The following is a 19,265-nucleotide window of genomic DNA, read 5'->3' as shown; positions in this document are numbered from 1 at the left end:
CAGAGCGTACCAAAACCAAATAAAATATTAGGCGCATGTTGATATAAACTAAAAACGAATAACATATTATATTAGGAGAATATATAAATAGAATAATGTTCTAAGTTATATTCTACAATAATAAATATATTTTTCTACTATTATTAAAAAAAACGGAAATGATTTTGTATATGTAAACTTTTTCAATTGTTTCATCATGATTCTACCCTACTTTACAGTTTCGCAAATGGAAACAGGTTAAAATAAAATACTCGTAGTTTTCTTTGGAATAATTACTATAATTGATAAAATAATTTATCCGATACGACAATAATGTCATGCAAAATGGTTCAGCACGCAGGACGGCAATCCGACATCAATATAGATTAGTAGCAGGATCAATGCGTTTTCGTCTCTTCCTTGTATTATTGCCAACTTCCTATTATTGCAAAATTCGTTATTTTAAGAGTTTCTTGAACCCATCACCTCACCGTCTGCACTCATGGAAGCTAGGACTAGACAAATATGGAATGTTAATATTTATTATATATAATTCTGTATATACAATATAATATGATATTTAAATGATAATTTTAAATGTAAATTTTAACTATTTATTTACAATATATATATATATTTCAAAACAATAAGAAATATTAACAGCTGTATAATATTTAGACAGTTTTATAATAATTATATTTCAAAGTATAGATAATCTTTGCTATTTTTATTAAACAAAAATAGAATAATGAGTGAGTAACCACTGAATAATCACTATGACTATAATATAAATATATTAAAGATATAAAATGTTTTTATGACATTTTTTACAAATTTATAATTATTTAATTATATATTTGTTAATTGAGAAGATTTATAGATAGATAGAAATTTAAGGCAACAGACAGACAGAGTAATTTTTCCATTTATAGTATTAGTATATGTAGTCTAGATTCACACTTTAAGAGTGTTAAGTTTATAATCTTGTAATAGGTACATAATTTTGAATATTTCTATTATTCTGAGCACTATAGTCTATACTATCCCTAAATAAATCTTAAAGTGGCACAGTATGTTAAAATATAGCAATAATTGAGCACAACATTTTGTTTAAATTTAAAGATCTTTAAGATAATTCATTGTAGTTTTCTTTATAACTGAAGCAACTGTACTTTTTACAATAGCACCTGTATATTGTGTGTCACTATCAAAATGAATTGATATTGTTTGGAATGTCTCATTCATTATACTTTTAAGTTTGTTTGCGACATCCTCATTTTGAGCTATGTCAGTTCTATCTCGAGGTATAATTGTATCATTTATTTGTTCCGTCAAACTTCTTTCATTACTGTTTTTCAGTTCTATTTCCTCTAACTTTGAGGAAATCAATTGTATATCCTCTTGAAGTTTGTTTATTTGTCTATCTTTTTCTTCGCATATTTGCTTACAATCACATGGTATGTCTGCTTTACTGGAATGGTTAATAATTTCTAATGTGTCGCAGTTAAACCCTTTTGATTTTATGAAATCTTCGTAAGCTTTGATTTTTTTTTCATATTCATTTAATAACTTATATGTTATTTCATTTTGTAAGTGCGATGTGTTATTGCTTATGTAATTCCTGTCAGCACTGTCTAAATAATTCACTTTATTCAACATAAGATCTAACTTTTGTGTGATATTGCTCATATTCATCCTTAATTCACTGTTACTTACTCTCTGTTCAGGAATAAAAAGTGTTATGTCATTTTCATCTGATACAATATTTCCTGGACTTTTTATGATATCCGCTATTTTAACACCCATAGTCTGGTAATTGTTTTGGAATGTACTTATTTCAGGAGATAGAGGCTTGGTTGTCTTTAATTGTAAAACATTAACATTCTCTGTGTCTGTGATATGCTTTTCAATATTTCTTTTATTGGTATTTTTAAATTGTTTGTGTCTGGATTTATGTTGGCTTTGTAAGTCATTCGAGTCAGAAGAATCACTTGTTTGTGCTGTTATTAAGTGAGTAGAAGGTAAAACTGATTGTCCCATAGTAGCCATTCTTTTTAAAATTGAATCCTTTGTACGTCTATTTACCGAAGAATCTGTGTCACTTTCTTTTTCATCGTTTTTAATTAGATTTTTTAGTATGGGTGATGTGTTTTGTCTGTGACTGATGTCAATATCATCCTTTTTACATAAATCATTTTCTGTATCTGTAGGATATTTAAGGCATACATTTAATCCTTTTAGAATATCTAAGATTTTGTTTATTTCATTTGAATTTGTATAAATACTCCAATATTTCTGTTTATTGTCATAGAATGATATGCTAACATTTTCCTTTACATTTATTTCGGTACCAGAAGTTAGCGTCAAACATGATAATATTGTCTTATTAGAGTCATACAGGATAATGTTATGAAGATTACATTTAATAATTTTTATTATTGTAAAACCTATTCTTTCTTTGGATACATAGGAGTTTTTGAGCCTGAAAAGATTATATATATTTAAATTTTTTATTCAATAGTTAAAGAATGTGAATAGAATAAAAAAGTAGGTATGTTTTACCATTCATAAGCATTAACAGTCATCACATAGAGCACAGACTGTGTAGGCTTTTCCTCTTCAGGTTTTGGAGGAACTTGAGTTGGTAAAGGAGGAATGTACTTTAGAGTGCTGTTTTCTTGTCCATCCTCTGTTTGTAAAGTGTTACTAAATATCTTAGATAGAGATGTACTGCAAAAGAAAATTCGATGAAGACATTAAGTTTAATTTAAGCCATAAATTAATTTATACAACTATTATGTACATACCTAGGGTCGGCATTAGAAATTCGCATCCCGAATTTGATGATAGTTGGGGTTGTTTCTTAAAGGGGTTGTTCCCCTCTCTCGAAATTTCCCACTCCCAACCCGCGGAAACCCATAGTTTTTTTTTAATGTGCGTTTAAAGTTACGTGTAACGGATCGATATTTTACATTATAATTAACCTTAAATCATTATTTTTATGTTTATTTGCTTTTTTCTGTATATTTTAACAAATACTATATTAATTTATAGTAAAAATAACGTGTAAAAATTTAATTTAATTTTGTAGTGAAGTGATTTTTTTGTAAAGAAAATAATAATCACCCAGAAGATTTAGGAACATGATAATAGAATACAACAATACAACATAAAATATAAAAAAGATCCATTTATCGCATTATTAAATGTAGTCAAGTATATATACAGATAAATGGTTCTTATAAATTTCTAAAATACTATTGTTGTTTCTATTTTTCACCCAAAATTAACAGCTGTGAGGGGCACAGGAGTGGCGAAGCCACTCCGGCAACAAAAATAGTAGATAGTTATAGTAGCTAAGGATAGGTTAGGTTAGGTTAGATTTTATGACCAAACGCTGCGCAAGCCGAGCGAGCGAAGCGAGCGTGCCGCGGCAGCGGCCGGCGCAGCGCCAGAAATCACATTGTATACCAATAATTGGAATTTTATATCTCTCCCCTTCCAAAATTTAACTAACAGTATGAATTTTGATGATTTTAGTATTGAAATTTAAAAATTGAAGAAAAAAAAAACTAATGATTTCCGCGCGGGGGGAGTGGTGGTGTAGGTACTACACCACCCCCCCTTACCCCCCACCCCTTCCCCAACCTTAAATTCGGGATGCGAATTTCTAATGCAATCCCCATACCTAGAAGCTGGAGTAAAGTAATCTACATCAACTTCTTCAGTTTCAAGCATTTTTGCTGGTAATTTATAAGTTAAGACTTTCTTTTCATTAATTATATAAAGAACTACCTAATTATTATTTGTTACTCTTCAATTTTTTCCTAAGTATATATTAGCACCATCTTGTATTTTCCGGTTAAGTAAACCTTATTCCATAGGTACTCTATGCAAGTTCTATTTTAAATATTTAGTTAAGGTCCGTAGTATGTAGATGTAGATCCATTTAACTTCCGTGGAAATTAATATACTCATTAACGACTTTGAAAACAAGCAAAATCGCAATGAAAAAGTTTTCAAGAGCTTAAATTGGGTTTATTTGATAAATTATTTATTAAAACATAAAAAAATATATACATTTATATTATTTATTTGTATCAATTTTACAAATTAAAAATTTCACTTATTTTTTTGACAAGTGACAGTTGACAGACAATATAATCGGATTCAGAAACATTCAATATAGAGTTTTACAAAATATGTAGGTATAGTACGACACAAATTAGATGTAGCATCGGAATATGCAATGGAATGAAAATAAAACCGATTACTGCCGATTTACACAACCAATAGAAATAGCACCCTATCGCACCATTCGACGCTATTCGTCGCTATAGATTCACGCGTCAGAGAAAGCAAGTGCATGTAAATCGGCGCGTCAAATTGACGAATATATTAGGTCATTTGATATTACAAGTTATTACGTTTGTATAAAGATCATATTCGCATGAGAAATAAATATTGATAATTTGGGATAGCGTACTCAATTCGGATGTGATCGGTTTTACGAATTTTGCCGATGCGACATCTACTAACTAACTAGTTTTAGTTCATATTTGTATATATATATTTAAGCATTTAATGTTGTTAATTCTTATGTTAATAATTCTTATATTAAAAATACATGTACAATTTATGTAATAAGATGTGGAACGTAGACAAAAAAATGGCTACAGTTTAACAGTTGTAAATATGGCTAGCTCAAAAATGTTGAGATAATCAAATTTTAAAAGCTTACTACGAAATTAATATATATCAACGTAAGCATTTGATTCAAACTCAAATTCAAATTCCTTGTTTGAATATCTTTAGAAGCATTACACTAATTTATTGATGGTTAAATTACAAACTACCACGCTACCAACGCTACTGAAAATAAATTTTGTACTTATACAACAAAAAATATGTTTAAAACTGTTTTTTGTATGTTACAAATACAACATATATAATGATTTGACAAATAACATATATTTTGATATTTAGTCCCACGTTCTAAAGTTTTTTTTGTCTCATGGGAGTATTTTTTTATCTGAAAATAGATAAGAACCGGTAAATAAATAGAGAAGTTTTAAAATTGCATTACAGTTTACTTTCTTAGCTTGTGGTAATCTGTTACTGAAATCTGTTATGACTTATGAGTTATGACACTTGAATTATCTGTCAAATTTATACGGTGTTCTTTATTCTTAGATATTTTAAGCGCATAAAATATCTTTTAGGAAGAAAATCAATATAAAACGTGTTCAATAAGCTTTTTCAAGCCTTACAATAATTAACTGTGATAAGATTCCATTTAATAATGTCTAACACATACACGTGTATAACATGCCAGGTGTTCTTCAAAACAGCTGACTTACAGCGTGAGCATTACAAATTAGATTGGCACAGGTATAATTTGAAACGAAAAGTAGCGTCTATACCTCCAGTAACGCTAGAAGAATTTGAACAACGGGCAAAAGAGCACAGAGAACAGGCACAAAACGTTGATCGAGATGAGTCAGTTTATTGTAAATGTTGCTCAAAGTTATTCAATTCCAAAAACGCTTATAACAATCATTTAAATAGCAAGAAGCATAAATTGGCAGAAGAAAAACATTTGGCTGATGAACAAGCAAGCAGTATCAAAAAACAGGAAGATGAAAGCCAATCAGATAGCAATAGCTTTGAAAAAGTTGATCCAAGTAAGATAGTGCCGTCTCAACCTGGAAAATTTGTCGTTGTAAATGCAGAAGACTCGGGTGATGATGATATTGAAACAGATTCTGATATAGAAGAGGTATGATTAATATAAATTATAAAAATGTGTTCCATTTATAACAAACTTGAATTATGTAATAATTATATTATTTTTTTAGCTTGACTCTGATGAATGGGAAGAGTGTCGTATCAAAGGTAGTGATTCCCTTATCAAACCCAGGGACTGCTTATTCTGTGGGAAGCATAGTAAGAATATGGTGAAGAATTTGAAACACATGTCTGAGACACATTCATTCTTCATTCCCGATGTGGAATATTGTATAGATATGAAAGGTCTACTATTATATCTTGGAGAGAAGGTATGAAATATAATATAAGGAAAAATTCTTATAACTTTGTCATTTTATTCAACAACAACAATAACAACAGCCTGTAAATTTCTAACTGCTGGGCTAAGGGCTCCTCTCCCTTTTGAGGAGAAGGTTTGGAACATATTCCACCACGCTGTTTCTATATGGTGGAACTTGCATTTCCATCAACCCGCAGTGTCTTTTTATTAAAGCTTATTATTTTTAAAGTATTTTAATTGTAAATAGATTTGTTTAATGTTGAAAAATTATCATAATAAAAGTGAAGCAGATTAATGAATCATCCTTTTAGATAGACACTTTTTATTGATATGTATTTTGACATAAAAATATTACTTTATAGATTTCACAAGGATTTATGTGTCTTTGGTGCAATGAAGCTGGCCGAACATTTTACTCTATGGAAGCTGTAAGGGGCCATATGATTGATAAAGGACATTGCAAAATGTTGCATGAAGGTCTAGCGTTGGCTGAATATGCTGATTATTATGATTATAGGTAATTTTTTATACTAGTACTTCTCGGTTAATTACTCACTATTGCACAATAGATTTTAATCAAATACTTACAAACATGTACATTCTTGTTGTTTGTTTACTTTCCATAGTTTATATATACAGCTGTTATACTGATATTGGTATTTGTTCCGTCTTACCCTGTTTTTTTATGGACTACATATTCCTATTAAAGTAAAAAATGCTATACAATAAAATGAATGAAACATTTTACTGAAAGCTTGTATGGTGTTATTTTCAAGTGCTTCATATCCTGATCATGGTGAAGATGAAGCAAATATGGATGTAGATGAAGAGGTTGAAGGGCCAGCAGCATTAGAAAGTGATGACTACCAACTGGTGCTTCCATCTGGTGTAACTGTTGGACATCGGTCCCTTATGAGGTAAAACAAATTTTCCTACATTTCTGTTTTTTGTTATATATATATGTAGTATTCTACAGTATAACAACAGGAGTAAAAGCAATATGTTGATAGCAACTTGAACTGACTTTGCTATTCTGTTTGACTATTTCTAATTGATTACACTATCCAGTACATGTTACCATGTTCTTTTCGAAAGGTTGAGCACTAGTGCCCTTAGCACTTAAGAAAACTTTTGAAGGGTAATGTTATCAGGATTCCGGAAAGTGTTGCCAAATTAAAAATGAGTGTTTACATTTAAGGTTAGGTGTGAGGTTTTTTAATTAATTATTTAAAATGTAAACAAATCTTGGAAATAAAAGTTCTGACTATTTCTTTATCATATTAAAAAGAGATGGTAAATAATTACAAAAAATAGATAAATAACCTGTGTCTTACTTTCTTTGGAGGTACTTGTTTAGGTCAGAGTATTTAGTTACAGAACTGGTGGTAATTTATACTTTTATCACTATGTAGGAAAGTGACACTTCTCTACAATAAAAAAAAAAATTGGAGTATAGGAGTATTATTTCTTGTATTGCCAATTTATTTCAAATAAGAACAAATAGTAGGTTTATAGCATATTCCAATAAAAACTGATAGAATTGTAATTAGACAATTATATCAAAAACTGCAGTGGAACTGGACCTGAAACATGGTTTGAAGTTATTGATATCATTATCGTTATTTTTGTCACCACAAACCCAATGCTGGTCATCGGCTCTATAGCATGGTTTGGTATGCTTATTGTTGAAATTACCACACATACACATACATATAATAACTAATGCAAAATACATAAAAAACTTAACCTAAATTAGAATTATTGTTAAAAATACATTAATTTATAACAATATTATTTTTTTCCAGATACTACAAACAGAATATAACACAAAATAGTCAGGCCCTCGTTAAGAAATCGGATCGCAAACTTCATCGCTTACTAGGTGTTTATCGGGCTTTGGGCTGGGCCCCGAAGGAGCAGGCAGTTGCAGCAAAGTATGTTTCATTCTTTGACTTCATTTTAATTTTTTAATAATTATATTAAAGTTTCTAATAATCTCCTCCTCCTTCGACGACCTCCATGGTCGAGTGGTGTGTACACCGGTTTTCATGGGTACGCCACTCTGAGGTCCCGGGTTCGATTCCCGGCCGAGTCGATGTAGATTACCATTAGTTTTCTATGTTGTCTTGGGTCTGGGTGTTTGTGGTACCGTCGTTACTTCTGATTTCCATAACACAAGTGCTTCAGCTACTTACATTGGGATCAGAGTAATGTATGTGATGTTGTCTCATATTTATTTATTTATTTATTATTTATTTAATCTGGCAATACTAATGTGTTAAATATTTGTTTACAGGAAAGCTCGAGATATTCACTTCATGAAACGAGTACAAGCTAAATGGGAGATGAAATTATCTATCAAGGCCAATAAGTTTCAAAAACATTTCCGGCAACAAGTCAACTTCTAGATCATTGTAGTTTTAAATACAATATACTGTTAATTACGTTGTTCCTTGAGGCAGTTTAAGATAAATTAAAGATAGAAACCAAACATAAATTTACTGCTTGTATTTGTAATATGAAGGTGCAAATTTTATATCTGAATGCAGCAGTGATTTTTTTTAGCTACATTTTTTTTAATAAATAGCTTCTGTATATAAAGGTGGAATACTATCACAATAATGTTTTATTTATATTTATGACGATGTTATAAACATGATTGCTTATAAATTTAATCTGTAATATTAAGCAAAGGACTCATATTTTGAATGTTGGTCAATTGAGCACTTTATGTGATAACTTTTGTCATATATCAATCTTGTTTATTTCAATTCGACCTCTTTTAAACCAAATTACACGTTATCTGTTATAAAAGAAACAATAAAATATATAAACAAGTGATCGTATTTTTATTCAGATTTCGACAACTGGTTGTGTTTTATGTATTTGTATTTTTTTTTCATTGGCTTTTCGTTCGGTGGTTCAGCTTGATCTAAAGTCCATGGTATTTTAACCGGAGTCCGATCAATTTTTATGTTAATTTTAAATAGTGGAAATGCATTTACTTTACCATTGAAATAGTTTGATATTGTCTTTGATAATTCTTCGTTAATCACGTATTTATTGCCTACGTCCGGTATTGTTTTGAAAAACATATCCATAACTTTTTTTACATCTTCTTCGTTGTTTGTCGTAGTTTCCAAAGCATGTGATAGTGCGATAACGGTGAATATCTTCAAAAGGAAAACGTACATTATTATATTTTACTAGCCGCGTCCGCGACCTTGTACGCGTTTGAATTTAATAAAAAAATATATTGTAGCCTAAGTTACTCCTTATTATATCAGTTATCTGCCAGTGAAAGTCCTGTCAATATCGGTCCAGCCGTTCCAGAGATTACCCGGAACAAACAGACAGACAGACAAAAATTGTATTTTATTGTTGTTGCCGTGTATACACACATATGCATTGTCCAGTAAAAAGGGCTTTATTAATATTACAAACAGAAACTCCAATTTTATTATATGTATAGATTAATAGATGTATCGTTTTTAAACTATTATCGAAATATTTTTAAATGCAGTAAATTATTGAAAAATTATTATAGTGTTAGAAATCAACGTATCATATCTAGAGATGTAGAAGCCCATATTGCAATGTAAAAGTAATTTTGGCGCCTATTCACGCACGATCTTTGCAGTAACGTCCTTCATCAAAAAACGCCGCCCCGTAAACAAGTTGGCGTTCGTTTGTGGTAATAATCATTACAAAAAACAACAGTAAACAGCAGTTTTTATATGAAATACACAACTTTAAATATATTCGTAGAATACCCAATTTATTTTAAGCATACCTTTTGATCCGAGCGATAAAAAATTTTGATAAATTACAAAAGCTTACCGTCACTATTACATATGTCGCCATAGTTCCTAATGCTGGTTATTCTTTAGATAAGATACTGCAATGAATGATTGCAGGAAATAAATAAAAAATAGTGTTTTTGGTTATTAATTGATAGTTACGCCAATTAACTACATATATAATTGTGTCTAACAGTATAATTTTCTATAACATTGAAGTAGGTTTTGTGGTTATAGGAAAGATACGAATACTTAGTTTGATAAATATAGGTAGTAACTTTATTAAAAGGAAAACATGTGCTGTATTAATCGTTAGAATTTCATCATATCAATATTAATACAAAACAATGTTCGAATGAGAATTCTTATAAAATTTGTTTCATTACGGTATATAACGGTATCATTTAGATTGTGGCGTCTGTACAGGTAAATCTAGGATGCCTCTTGGTGTGGTACCGCGTCTGGAGAAACCCAAACCCGCTCGCAGCACACACAAACCGGCATCAATAGTCCTCTTTCGGTCCGCATCATTGCCGAGAGCAGGATTAATTTCCACGAGATCGATGGCGCGAAGTCGACCCGTCCCGTGGATAATTTCCATTAACTGGATAGCTTCTCGAAGTGTCAGGCCACCACGAACTAAGAATTAAAAAAGTGTACCTTATTTTAAGCATAGACACTTGGAAAACAATACCAATATTTTTTTATTTGGAATATGGTCTCGAATCGAAGGTCTAAGGTGTATTTTTCGAATTAAATAGATACGTGTTTACATAATTACATATTCGACATATATACCGAAGATTTACGTAAATAGCCAGAGTTTATTTTTTTATTTAAAGTGTTTGACGATGGTATAAAATATACCATGTTGGGTATTGAATATTTATTTATATTCATAGACAACTATGAAACTATGAAAAGATCTTAAACCATTAATATAGGAAATTATTACGATTAATTAATCCTGTTTCACTCAGGTTATTTACGATGCACGGGTTATAGGTACAATATACAACGGGAATCATATATACTGTTAAGCAAAATAAGCGCCAAAGATTTGGCACGAAGTCAGAGAAATGTGTCAAAGAAATTAGTTGATAATAGATACTAACCCGGAGTGCCGGTACTGGGGGCTTCTAACGCATCCAAGGAATCAATGTCGAAGCTGACGTGAATCGGCTTTTTCCCTTCGGGGTCGATACGATGGAGAATGTGATTTATGGATTTTTGTATGCCGTGCCTGTTACAAAGATGTTACAATAAGAAAACATTCATTATGAAATAATCGCGACCCGACCCAGCTTCGCACGGGTGAAATGATATGACATCACAGTAGAAACTTCTAAAATTATAAGTATTTCTTTACGAATTTGTCCACGTATTATATATAAAAACCTTCCTCTTTACTTGGTGGTAGGGCTTTGTGCAAGCTCGTCTGGGTAGGTACCACCCACTCATCAGTTAGTCTACGGCCAAATAACAGTACTCAGTAATGTACAGTACCAGTGTAACTACAGGCACAACTGGCACAAGGGACATAACATCTTAGTTCCCAAGGTTGGTGGATTGACGATTTAAGGAATAGTTAATGTTTCTTACAGCGTCATTGTCTATGGGTGATGGTGACCACTTATTATAATTATAATTATACCATAAAAAAATCACTCTATCTGTTAAAAAAACCGCATCAAAATCCGTTGCATAGTTTTAAAATTTAAGCATACAAAGTGACATAAGGACAGAAAATCAACTTTGTTTTATACTATGTAATGATATATACTATGTCTATATCATGATATTGAAACAATGCGAGACTTTTAAAGTAAAGAAGAATATTTTATTTTAAAAATACTATTTTCAACTTAATAATATCTAAAATGTAGGCTTTCTCCAGGCCTTACCTTTAACTATATTTAGATGATCTGTGATTCCCTTTTATAAACTTCATATTTTGATTTTGTTTAGCAATTTCATTGGAGCTGTCTGAATTATTTTTTAACCTAAATATCCATTTATTATCCAATTTAAATTTATTGTAATCATTTTATTGTGATATAGTAAGTGTAGACGCATCTCTATTCAATGAAATCGGTAAATAATGGTATTGAAAAACCAAGTCAATGTTATGTAGCACTTGGAAACATTTACTTTCAGCCTGGTGCGCTTAGTGATGTAAATATTTAACTTACTCCTCGATATCTTCCATTGCGAATGCGGGCACGTCGTATTTTTCTATTGCCAGCCTCTCGTATTCGTCTACAGATCGCAAGCCAACATATCCTAGATTCTTTATAGAAAATCTGTAAAGAATATTTATGTATTTAAATGTAGAATTTATCTATCTTATGTAGCAACTATCATATTTTAATATGGGTATTATTGGTACGCAGGAAGTTTTTATATTAATAAATTGTTATTCTTTTGGATTTTCTTGCAGCAAAACATTTTTTATTGTCGTAAAGTTTTTATATTTTCACGTGCTTTATATAATTATATCTGGCTGCGCGTCAGGTTTTAATAAGAATTTTAATTCCAATCTATACCATTCAAGGAAGGGACCTTGTATAGTTTTGAATGAAACTATACACACAAACAAATTTCATCAAAATTGTTCCTATCGTTTAGGAGTTCAGTTACATGGGCAAATAAAGAAAATTGATATGTATATACAGAGCTACCTATTGTTGGATGTTTTAAATAAATCAATAACATATCTAATCTAGGTTTTTTTATCTTGTAGGTTTCCGCCCGCAGCAACAACCCGTCTCTAGAGGGAGAGTAGGCAGGTTTTAGGATAGTCTTAATGAGTTTTGATACTTGTGTCGTTAATGTTAATAATGAAGACAATTTACTTAGGAATCTGCCAATCCATTGTGGGCAGGTAGGGCCAGTAGTCTGATAGCTCTTTAACGAGCAACGCAACTGGCATGCCGTGAACTGAGCCGGAGTCTGATGTTTTGTTTGTGTTGATGTCTGCGTGAGCGTCGACCCATATGAGGATCATATCTTCGTTCACTCTGTAGTGACCATCGACGGTTCCTAATTGTAACAAAAATAAGACTAAAATATTTTAATTTATACACAAGGATATTAAATTATATCAGTAATTAAGAAGTAATAGAATGGTAATCTGTCATATCAATTCCATTAATAGAGGCGATACCTTAGAGGTTGTTCACTAGTTTTTTTAAGCTCAGAATATATATTTCCAAATAATTATAAAGTTCACCCAAATAATTTCCAAAACTATATAAACTGGGAGACAATTTGAAGTGAATATTTTATTATGCTCTTTACATTAGCATCTTACCAACGCCAATCGAATGATCTCCGCCAATAGTAACAGCTACTCTCCCATCCTTGAGAACTTGTGATACTTTATCGGAGAGGTTTTTATTACAAGCTGATACTAGAGAGAGATGAGCCATGTTATCCACATTTACTGGTTCATTGCATGACGGAATGTCAATATCGCCGTAATCTTTAACATCTATTCCATCTGAAATTTTAGACTCATAAGTAATAAGTGTACTTGTACTATGCATTTGTTTATGAAGAAAATTTTATTGAAGAATATATATTAAGAGTAGATAATGTAATCTTTGTAAGACAATCAGATGTTATTAAATAGTGACTATGTTAATAGTATTCTGTTTTTGATTCAGAGTATTTAATAATAATCACGAAATTTGCCTTTCAACAAAATCCAAATGAAATTTTTGATACGTTTACTTGTTGAAATACATCCATTCTTGTCACATCTATATATATATATATATGGATGTATGAAACTCAGAGGGTAAATTTTTCCATTTATATGATTTTACAAATTTCAAATATTAGAACGTCATAGTCTTGGAGTTCGTTCAACTCCCGTGACATGTTATCATCTGTACGGAGTCACTAATTGTATAATAACGATTGTTTACATTATCTTTCAAACAAGCAACTAGTACAGTTTTCTGGATCCTGTTGTAAAACAGTACTATTATCCCACAAAAGTGACCTACTCTATCAAGTCGAGTTAACATATTATTCTATTTGCTCACCGATTTCCTTGAGTCGTTCAATGAGTCCTGCTGATCTGATAGCGGCGGGTGCAATACTCACTCCGTATTTCTTCTGACCCTTTTCAAATGGAACTCCAATTATGCCCACTTTCTTTAACGGCTCCCACTTCTGGTTCATATTTCTTGCGAGAACTCTAATTGAATTCATTTTAAACTTAATATAAAACAACTATACTAATACTGTTTCTTGTTTAGAATGTTACGACGACTGACATTTTAACTGATAATTTCCTTAAGACCGAATATTTGATATTATCTCGTGAAGTCAAAGGTTAGTGATAAATATTTTTTTATGTTTTCGCATCATAATTATCTATAAATACAGATATTGCTGCTTATTTGATAATGTATTGAGTTGTATAATACTTATTGGGACACAATTTGGATACAGTTATTTGTTATTCTCCAAAAAAATTTCAAATGATTCGGTTTGAGGGTTATGTGAGATATAGTTGAAATAAAATATTGTAAAATCCTATTCCTAGACGGCAAAATTATCTCCCTTTAAGAAATATAAAATAATAATAATTTCGTAAGCTAATAGATGATATCTACCTAGATCAAAGTGCTCTGGGAAACTGCAGGACCTTTTTCTAATTTTTCAATACATAATAATCCTGCTACTTACTGATTCAGTGATATATAGCTGGTTCTATTGTAAACTATACCTACACTTTCATTTTTAATGGTGTCTTAGCACTAATACAAAGAGTATTAATTATTCTCCATGTTTCGATTTCTAATTAGCAAATCTATGCTAATTTTAGTTGCAAAATTGGCGAAGCTATTTTCTTTTCTGTATGAACTTTACTATTTAGACAAGTTATTATTTAGATCATTAACATTTACAGCGGATAAAATATGTGTACGTTAACATGACACGAGGTAACGACATAAGTATTAAGTACAGATTAGAATGTTTTAAGTACTTTATGTCTGTGGTATTATAATTAGTATTTACTCTATGTTTCAAAAAGGGAACCTCTACATTTGACAAACTTTTTTGTTTGATTAGTAATAAAGCATGGCGCTTGTCTCAAAACCCTTTCAGTGGAATAACGGTAGCATACTAGGATACTGTTTTGAAAAAGCGTGGAGTTAATAACTGTTGACTTCCAAGCAGGATATATTAATTTATATAATTGTATTCAATTAACATGACTTTGTATTTTTTAAATATTAAAAAAGAGAAACTATTGAGTTTCTTGCCGGTTCCCTTCGGTAGAATCTACTTTCCGAACCGGTGGTAGCTTCACTTAATTGTAAAATGACGACTCAAAAGTGCTTGTAAAGCCTACTTGAATAAAGTTTATTTTGATTTTGATTTTGATTTTTGATATGAATTATAGTAGCGGCACGCTATGATGGTCGTTTTGATGTTTGCCCGCTCATGAAGTTTCGTATTTAATAAATAATTACATCAAAGGAGCAAATTGTTATTCTTTATTGTCAATAGTGACGTGCAGTTAGTCATAAAATTTATCGAATGTGATTTCTAAACTACAAATATTAGGGTACCGCGGAGATAACTTTTTTTTTGCGTAAACGGTCCGTCACACTCTCACACTCGACCTCGTAGTCGGTGTTATATTTGTGTTGACAGTAAATATTTTATCTATTTTATAATTTATTTATTTTATTTTATTTTATTTATAAATGTTTATTGTAGAAAATGACAATAGAAATAATATTAGTATTCAGATACTACTTGCAACAAAAACTTGAATTAAATCAAATTGCAATTATAGCAGAAAATTAGAAGTATCACGATGCTGTAACAAGAATTGTGGATACACATCTGGCAGTACTTCATCCCGACACGATACCGCAGTCTCTCCGATTCGTGCCGAGGACTGCTATCTCAGTGGTTACCCCCAGGGGTATAAAAAGAAGTATTTCATCCAACACATGTTGGATAAACTGGTTTCCTCACGATGTTTTTCTACTACCGAGTATAATATGAATTATAACCCCTAATGAAAAAAGTTTCTAGTTTTAGTGTGTATACAGTCGGTAGGTTTTATTGTATTTTTTTTTTTAATATTTAAAGCATATTATAGAAAACTTTTATGATAGGGTATAGTAATCATCAGGCAGGACAAACTACCATTAAATTAAATAAATTCCTTAAATAACTAATTTATTAAGGATAACATTCGCTAAAATAACAAGAAGATGATTTTCGTTTCCCGTTCGCTTGACACTATTACTTCGTTTTTCTTTAAATTCTAAAATCGTGTTCCATTTTGATTTCTCAATCCATTGTATGTAAGGTCCTATAACGGTAAATATATTATAGTTAACGTTTCTACTCAAAACTAAAGAGCCGGTTGTGCTCGCTGAAACGCCAACAACGACATTGTTGTACAAAACCGGCGCTCCTTCACCAAAAGGCTCTTCGTAAGTAATCGCTGAGTATTCGATTCCGCAAATACAGTAATACCACTTTGGATTCTTGCACGCCATTTGGTGGTAAGCTTGCTGTTGTAACACGAGCGCTTCAGAAGCCCCAATTTGTCCAAATCCGACCATACGTAGTTTCTTATCTTTTAATTCGGACGCGTAATAATTTCCTATTATTGCACTCTCTAGGTAGTAATCTAGAAAAGGTCGTATAGTGAAAATCAGACCAATGTTGCTGTGCATTTGTTTGAAATCAATATTTTCTTCTTGAATGTCCAATATAAAATCCGGATGCAATTTCGAAAAAGAAACTCGAAATATACTGTTGTTATTGATATTGTTACTGTAGACGGCAGTTCCGACTGCAACGTAATGCGGTACTGGGTTTATGCATGCTCCTGAAGTAAGCACCGTCATCTTATTTATCACCGTGCCCGTGCACACGTAATCCTTTGCTTGATTCAGAACAGCTACAACATATGGATGCTTTTCAGCTAATGCTTCAATTGTTTCCCAGTCGCTGAAGCTCGCTAAAACTATAACGCTTCCTTTGTACAAAACGAGAATCATGAATACTGTGATGCCGTGTATGAAAAGCATTTCTAGTTATTATGAACATTTCTACTAAAAAAATTCTCGAGTAACATTGAAACTGACACGTGAAATTCTTTCTGACGTTAAATGATTTATAATATACGTTCAAGTTAAGAAAGCATATTTCTTTCTTTATTTGCCCTTTTGATAACAAATTTATATCATTGAGATGATTTTTTTTAATTGTAAAATATGTGATACGTACATATATCAACAATAATATATATTTCTTTATTTATCTCATTCGTTAGAAGTGTTTAGTTGTTACTCATTACAATGTCATCGAAACATATAATAAAATTGGAGTGTGTGTTTGTAATATTAAAATTGCCCATTTTTACTCAATGCATATGTATTTATGCACGGTACATATACCAATATAACATTTTTTACAATTTTTGTCGGTTTTTCTGTCTGTCAGTCGGTTTGTTCCGGCTAATCTCTGGAACGGCTGGATCGATTTTGACGGGACTTTCACTGGCAGATAACTGATATAATAGGGAGTAACTTAGGCTATAATAATATTTTTTTTGTTAAATTCAAACGAATACGAGGTCACAGCCAGTTTAAAAATATTTTCTTAAGCATAGAACAACTGCAAGGGCATCGTAATGTTCGCATTTTAATGAACAACAGACGTGTGCCTTATCACGTTCATCTTGAATGTCTTGCGCGAAGACCTCCACACGGGGATGAGTCTTGAGTGCCATTAATAATTTGATGTTTGCTTAGAACACTATGAATTTCAAAGAGCTCTCAACCTTAATAAGTAAGATGGATTTCGAGGGAAATTGGATGTAGGTTAATAGGACTTTTAAAGGCCAAATTAAGGGTAAGTAAAGCTACTTTTTTATACGTTAATTTTACTCGAGAAGCATTAAAACGCACATAAAATCACTCAGTAAAATTGGAATTTATTCAATTCAAATTCCGTGAGTAGGTAGTTCAAAACAGCGAGTATAATCGAATGATCGATTTAATGACACTCGAAGCACTTGAGTTTCGTTAACCATTTTTAGTTTCAAAAGATTTAGTTTATATTGTTGCTGAAACTATTTCTGGTCAAATTCTTATGGATTATTCATCAAACTGTATAAGGATGTCCGCCATTGTCCACTTTTAGGAAACAAATGTCTAGGACAAGAAGATGTATTGAAACTTCTGATAAGTTCTAAGAATTTTGATTTATTTATTTACATATTTAACAGTTTATTAAAATTTGCCAGATACAGTACAGATATAATAATATTTGATTTATTACACTTAGTATATAGATTTAAAATAATACAAGATTTGTATCTGTTTATTGGATTTATAACTAAGTTTAATAATATTCCCTTATAATAACATAGTAAATGTATATCAAACAAGATAGCTTTGACAAGGATATCGGTATCAGGTGTTTGGAAACGTAATACAAACCAAACCATCGCTAAACAATCGCTACCAACTCGAATTCCACAGCCAAAATATTTATTATAAATGAAATCAAAGCTGGATTACCCAATTGATAATTATATCAGGAGCCAATTCTAAATCTAAATATAATCTAGATTCATTAGTATTGTTAGTGAAATATCTTCACTAATATTATAACTTTTAAAGTAACTAATTAGTAAGTTGATTGCGTTTCATTTGACTTTAAAAAAGTAAAGATTATGTCTGGATTGGAAAAAAATAATGCTATTCTAATAAACAGATATGTTATATCTATACTAAAACAACAGAAAAAAGTGTGCCGCGCCGGGGACCGTTTATTTTACATTTCGATACAAGTAAAAAGGATAGCTTGATAAAAACAATAAGTAAAAGGGATAACTAGATGTTTTAATTACGCAAAACGTATTACTACGTAATTATGATGTATTATAACGTATTACTTTTGCGCGTTAATAACATATCTGTTTACTAGAACATCATTGATTTAAGTATGTTCGTTCTGATATTATCAAAATGTAAAAATGATATATTAGTCGGATAAATAGTTTGTGTGTGTGTTAAATTAATCAAAACTATTCAAAGTTTATAACCATTTTGTGCTGACTAAATTTAGTAGCATTTCGAAAAACCTCTAAAGTGATCGCGATTGAAGAGACCGACAGCGAGAAATTTTAATGTGCGGAAATTGAACTAGACTTTTAAAAAATATGAACATTTCAGCACTTTTAAACACTTGTTGAATTAAGGTAGTTACAAAAAGTTGGGAGAAATGAAAGTATTTTTACTAATTAGTTCTTTGAGGTTTCGCTTTGAGATTTTTAACTTTTCAGTACTTTCATTACAACGAGCATTTAAAAAGGAATTCTTAATTTAAAAAATAATTGCTTTATTTGATAAAAAAAGTTCAAAAGCATTAAAAAACTAGTT

The 19,265-nt window shown here is 31.0% G+C and overlaps 3 protein-coding genes across 5 annotated transcripts; 1 reads left to right on the top strand and 2 right to left on the bottom strand.

Moving 5' to 3' along the window:
- Positions 1-186: 186 nt before the first annotated feature.
- Positions 187-4,118, bottom strand: LOC124539593. The gene is made up of 3 exons (XM_047116889.1): positions 3,668-4,118; positions 2,542-2,709; positions 187-2,461 (listed from the first exon to the last, which is right to left on the bottom strand). Exons 1-3 carry the CDS (start codon positions 3,715-3,717, stop codon positions 1,096-1,098), a joined length of 1,584 nt encoding a protein of 527 aa, XP_046972845.1. The 5' UTR covers positions 3,718-4,118; the 3' UTR covers positions 187-1,095.
- A 1,002-nt stretch (positions 4,119-5,120) lies between these two features.
- LOC124538777 (zinc finger protein 622) lies at positions 5,121-8,502 on the top strand. The gene is made up of 6 exons (XM_047115969.1): positions 5,121-5,758; positions 5,838-6,038; positions 6,391-6,545; positions 6,805-6,945; positions 7,834-7,962; positions 8,325-8,502. The coding sequence occupies exons 1-6, from the start codon at positions 5,282-5,284 to the stop codon at positions 8,434-8,436; spliced, it is 1,215 nt and encodes a 404-aa protein (XP_046971925.1). The 5' UTR covers positions 5,121-5,281; the 3' UTR covers positions 8,437-8,502.
- A 1,587-nt stretch (positions 8,503-10,089) lies between these two features.
- LOC124538782 (arginase, hepatic) lies at positions 10,090-14,769 on the bottom strand. Of its 3 annotated transcripts, none has more exons than XM_047115990.1 (7): positions 14,574-14,769; positions 13,881-14,035; positions 13,142-13,330; positions 12,684-12,870; positions 12,021-12,131; positions 10,944-11,071; positions 10,090-10,467 (listed from the first exon to the last, which is right to left on the bottom strand). In XM_047115990.1, exons 1-7 carry the CDS (start codon positions 14,579-14,581, stop codon positions 10,229-10,231), a joined length of 1,017 nt encoding a protein of 338 aa, XP_046971946.1. In that variant the 5' UTR covers positions 14,582-14,769; the 3' UTR covers positions 10,090-10,228. The 3 variants fall into 3 exon arrangements, with proteins under 3 accessions (XP_046971946.1, XP_046971954.1, XP_046971938.1); XM_047115998.1 differs by lacking the exon at positions 14,574-14,769 and adding an exon at positions 14,530-14,544; XM_047115982.1 differs by lacking the exon at positions 14,574-14,769 and having other exon boundaries at positions 13,881-14,135.
- Positions 14,770-19,265: the final 4,496 nt, after the last annotated feature.

The sequence above is a fragment of the Vanessa cardui genome, chromosome 2, assembly GCF_905220365.1.
Source record: "Vanessa cardui chromosome 2, ilVanCard2.1, whole genome shotgun sequence".
Taxonomy (NCBI): Eukaryota; Metazoa; Arthropoda; class Insecta; order Lepidoptera; family Nymphalidae; genus Vanessa; species Vanessa cardui.
The sequence above is the reverse complement of the archived record's forward strand: the minus strand, read 5'-3'. Positions and strand labels throughout refer to the sequence as shown.

What these genes read in the sequence shown, in the direction of transcription:
- LOC124539593 (XM_047116889.1), bottom strand. Translation starts at nt 3,717, where the DNA reads ATGCTTGAAACTGAAGAAGTTGATGTAGATTACTTTACTCCAGCTTCT. An exon ending in TACTTTACTCCAGCTTCTAG is followed by an intron (nt 2,710 to 3,667) that starts GTATGGGGATTG and finishes TTTCTTTTGCAG; the next exon opens with TACATCTCTATCTAAGATAT. An exon ending in ACTGTTAATGCTTATGAATG is followed by an intron (nt 2,462 to 2,541) that starts GTAAAACATACC and finishes TAATCTTTTCAG; the next exon opens with GCTCAAAAACTCCTATGTAT.
- LOC124538777 (XM_047115969.1), top strand. Translation starts at nt 5,282, where the DNA reads ATGTCTAACACATACACGTGTATAACATGCCAGGTGTTCTTCAAAACA. An exon ending in CAGATTCTGATATAGAAGAG is followed by an intron (nt 5,759 to 5,837) that starts GTATGATTAATA and finishes TTATTTTTTTAG; the next exon opens with CTTGACTCTGATGAATGGGA. An exon ending in GAGCAGGCAGTTGCAGCAAA is followed by an intron (nt 7,963 to 8,324) that starts GTATGTTTCATT and finishes ATTTGTTTACAG; the next exon opens with GAAAGCTCGAGATATTCACT.
- LOC124538782 (XM_047115982.1), bottom strand. Translation starts at nt 14,049, where the DNA reads ATGAATTCAATTAGAGTTCTCGCAAGAAATATGAACCAGAAGTGGGAG. An exon ending in AGATCATTCGATTGGCGTTG is followed by an intron (nt 12,871 to 13,141) that starts GTAAGATGCTAA and finishes TGTTACAATTAG; the next exon opens with GAACCGTCGATGGTCACTAC. An exon ending in ATGGATTGGCAGATTCCTAA is followed by an intron (nt 12,132 to 12,683) that starts GTAAATTGTCTT and finishes TATTCTTTACAG; the next exon opens with ATTTTCTATAAAGAATCTAG.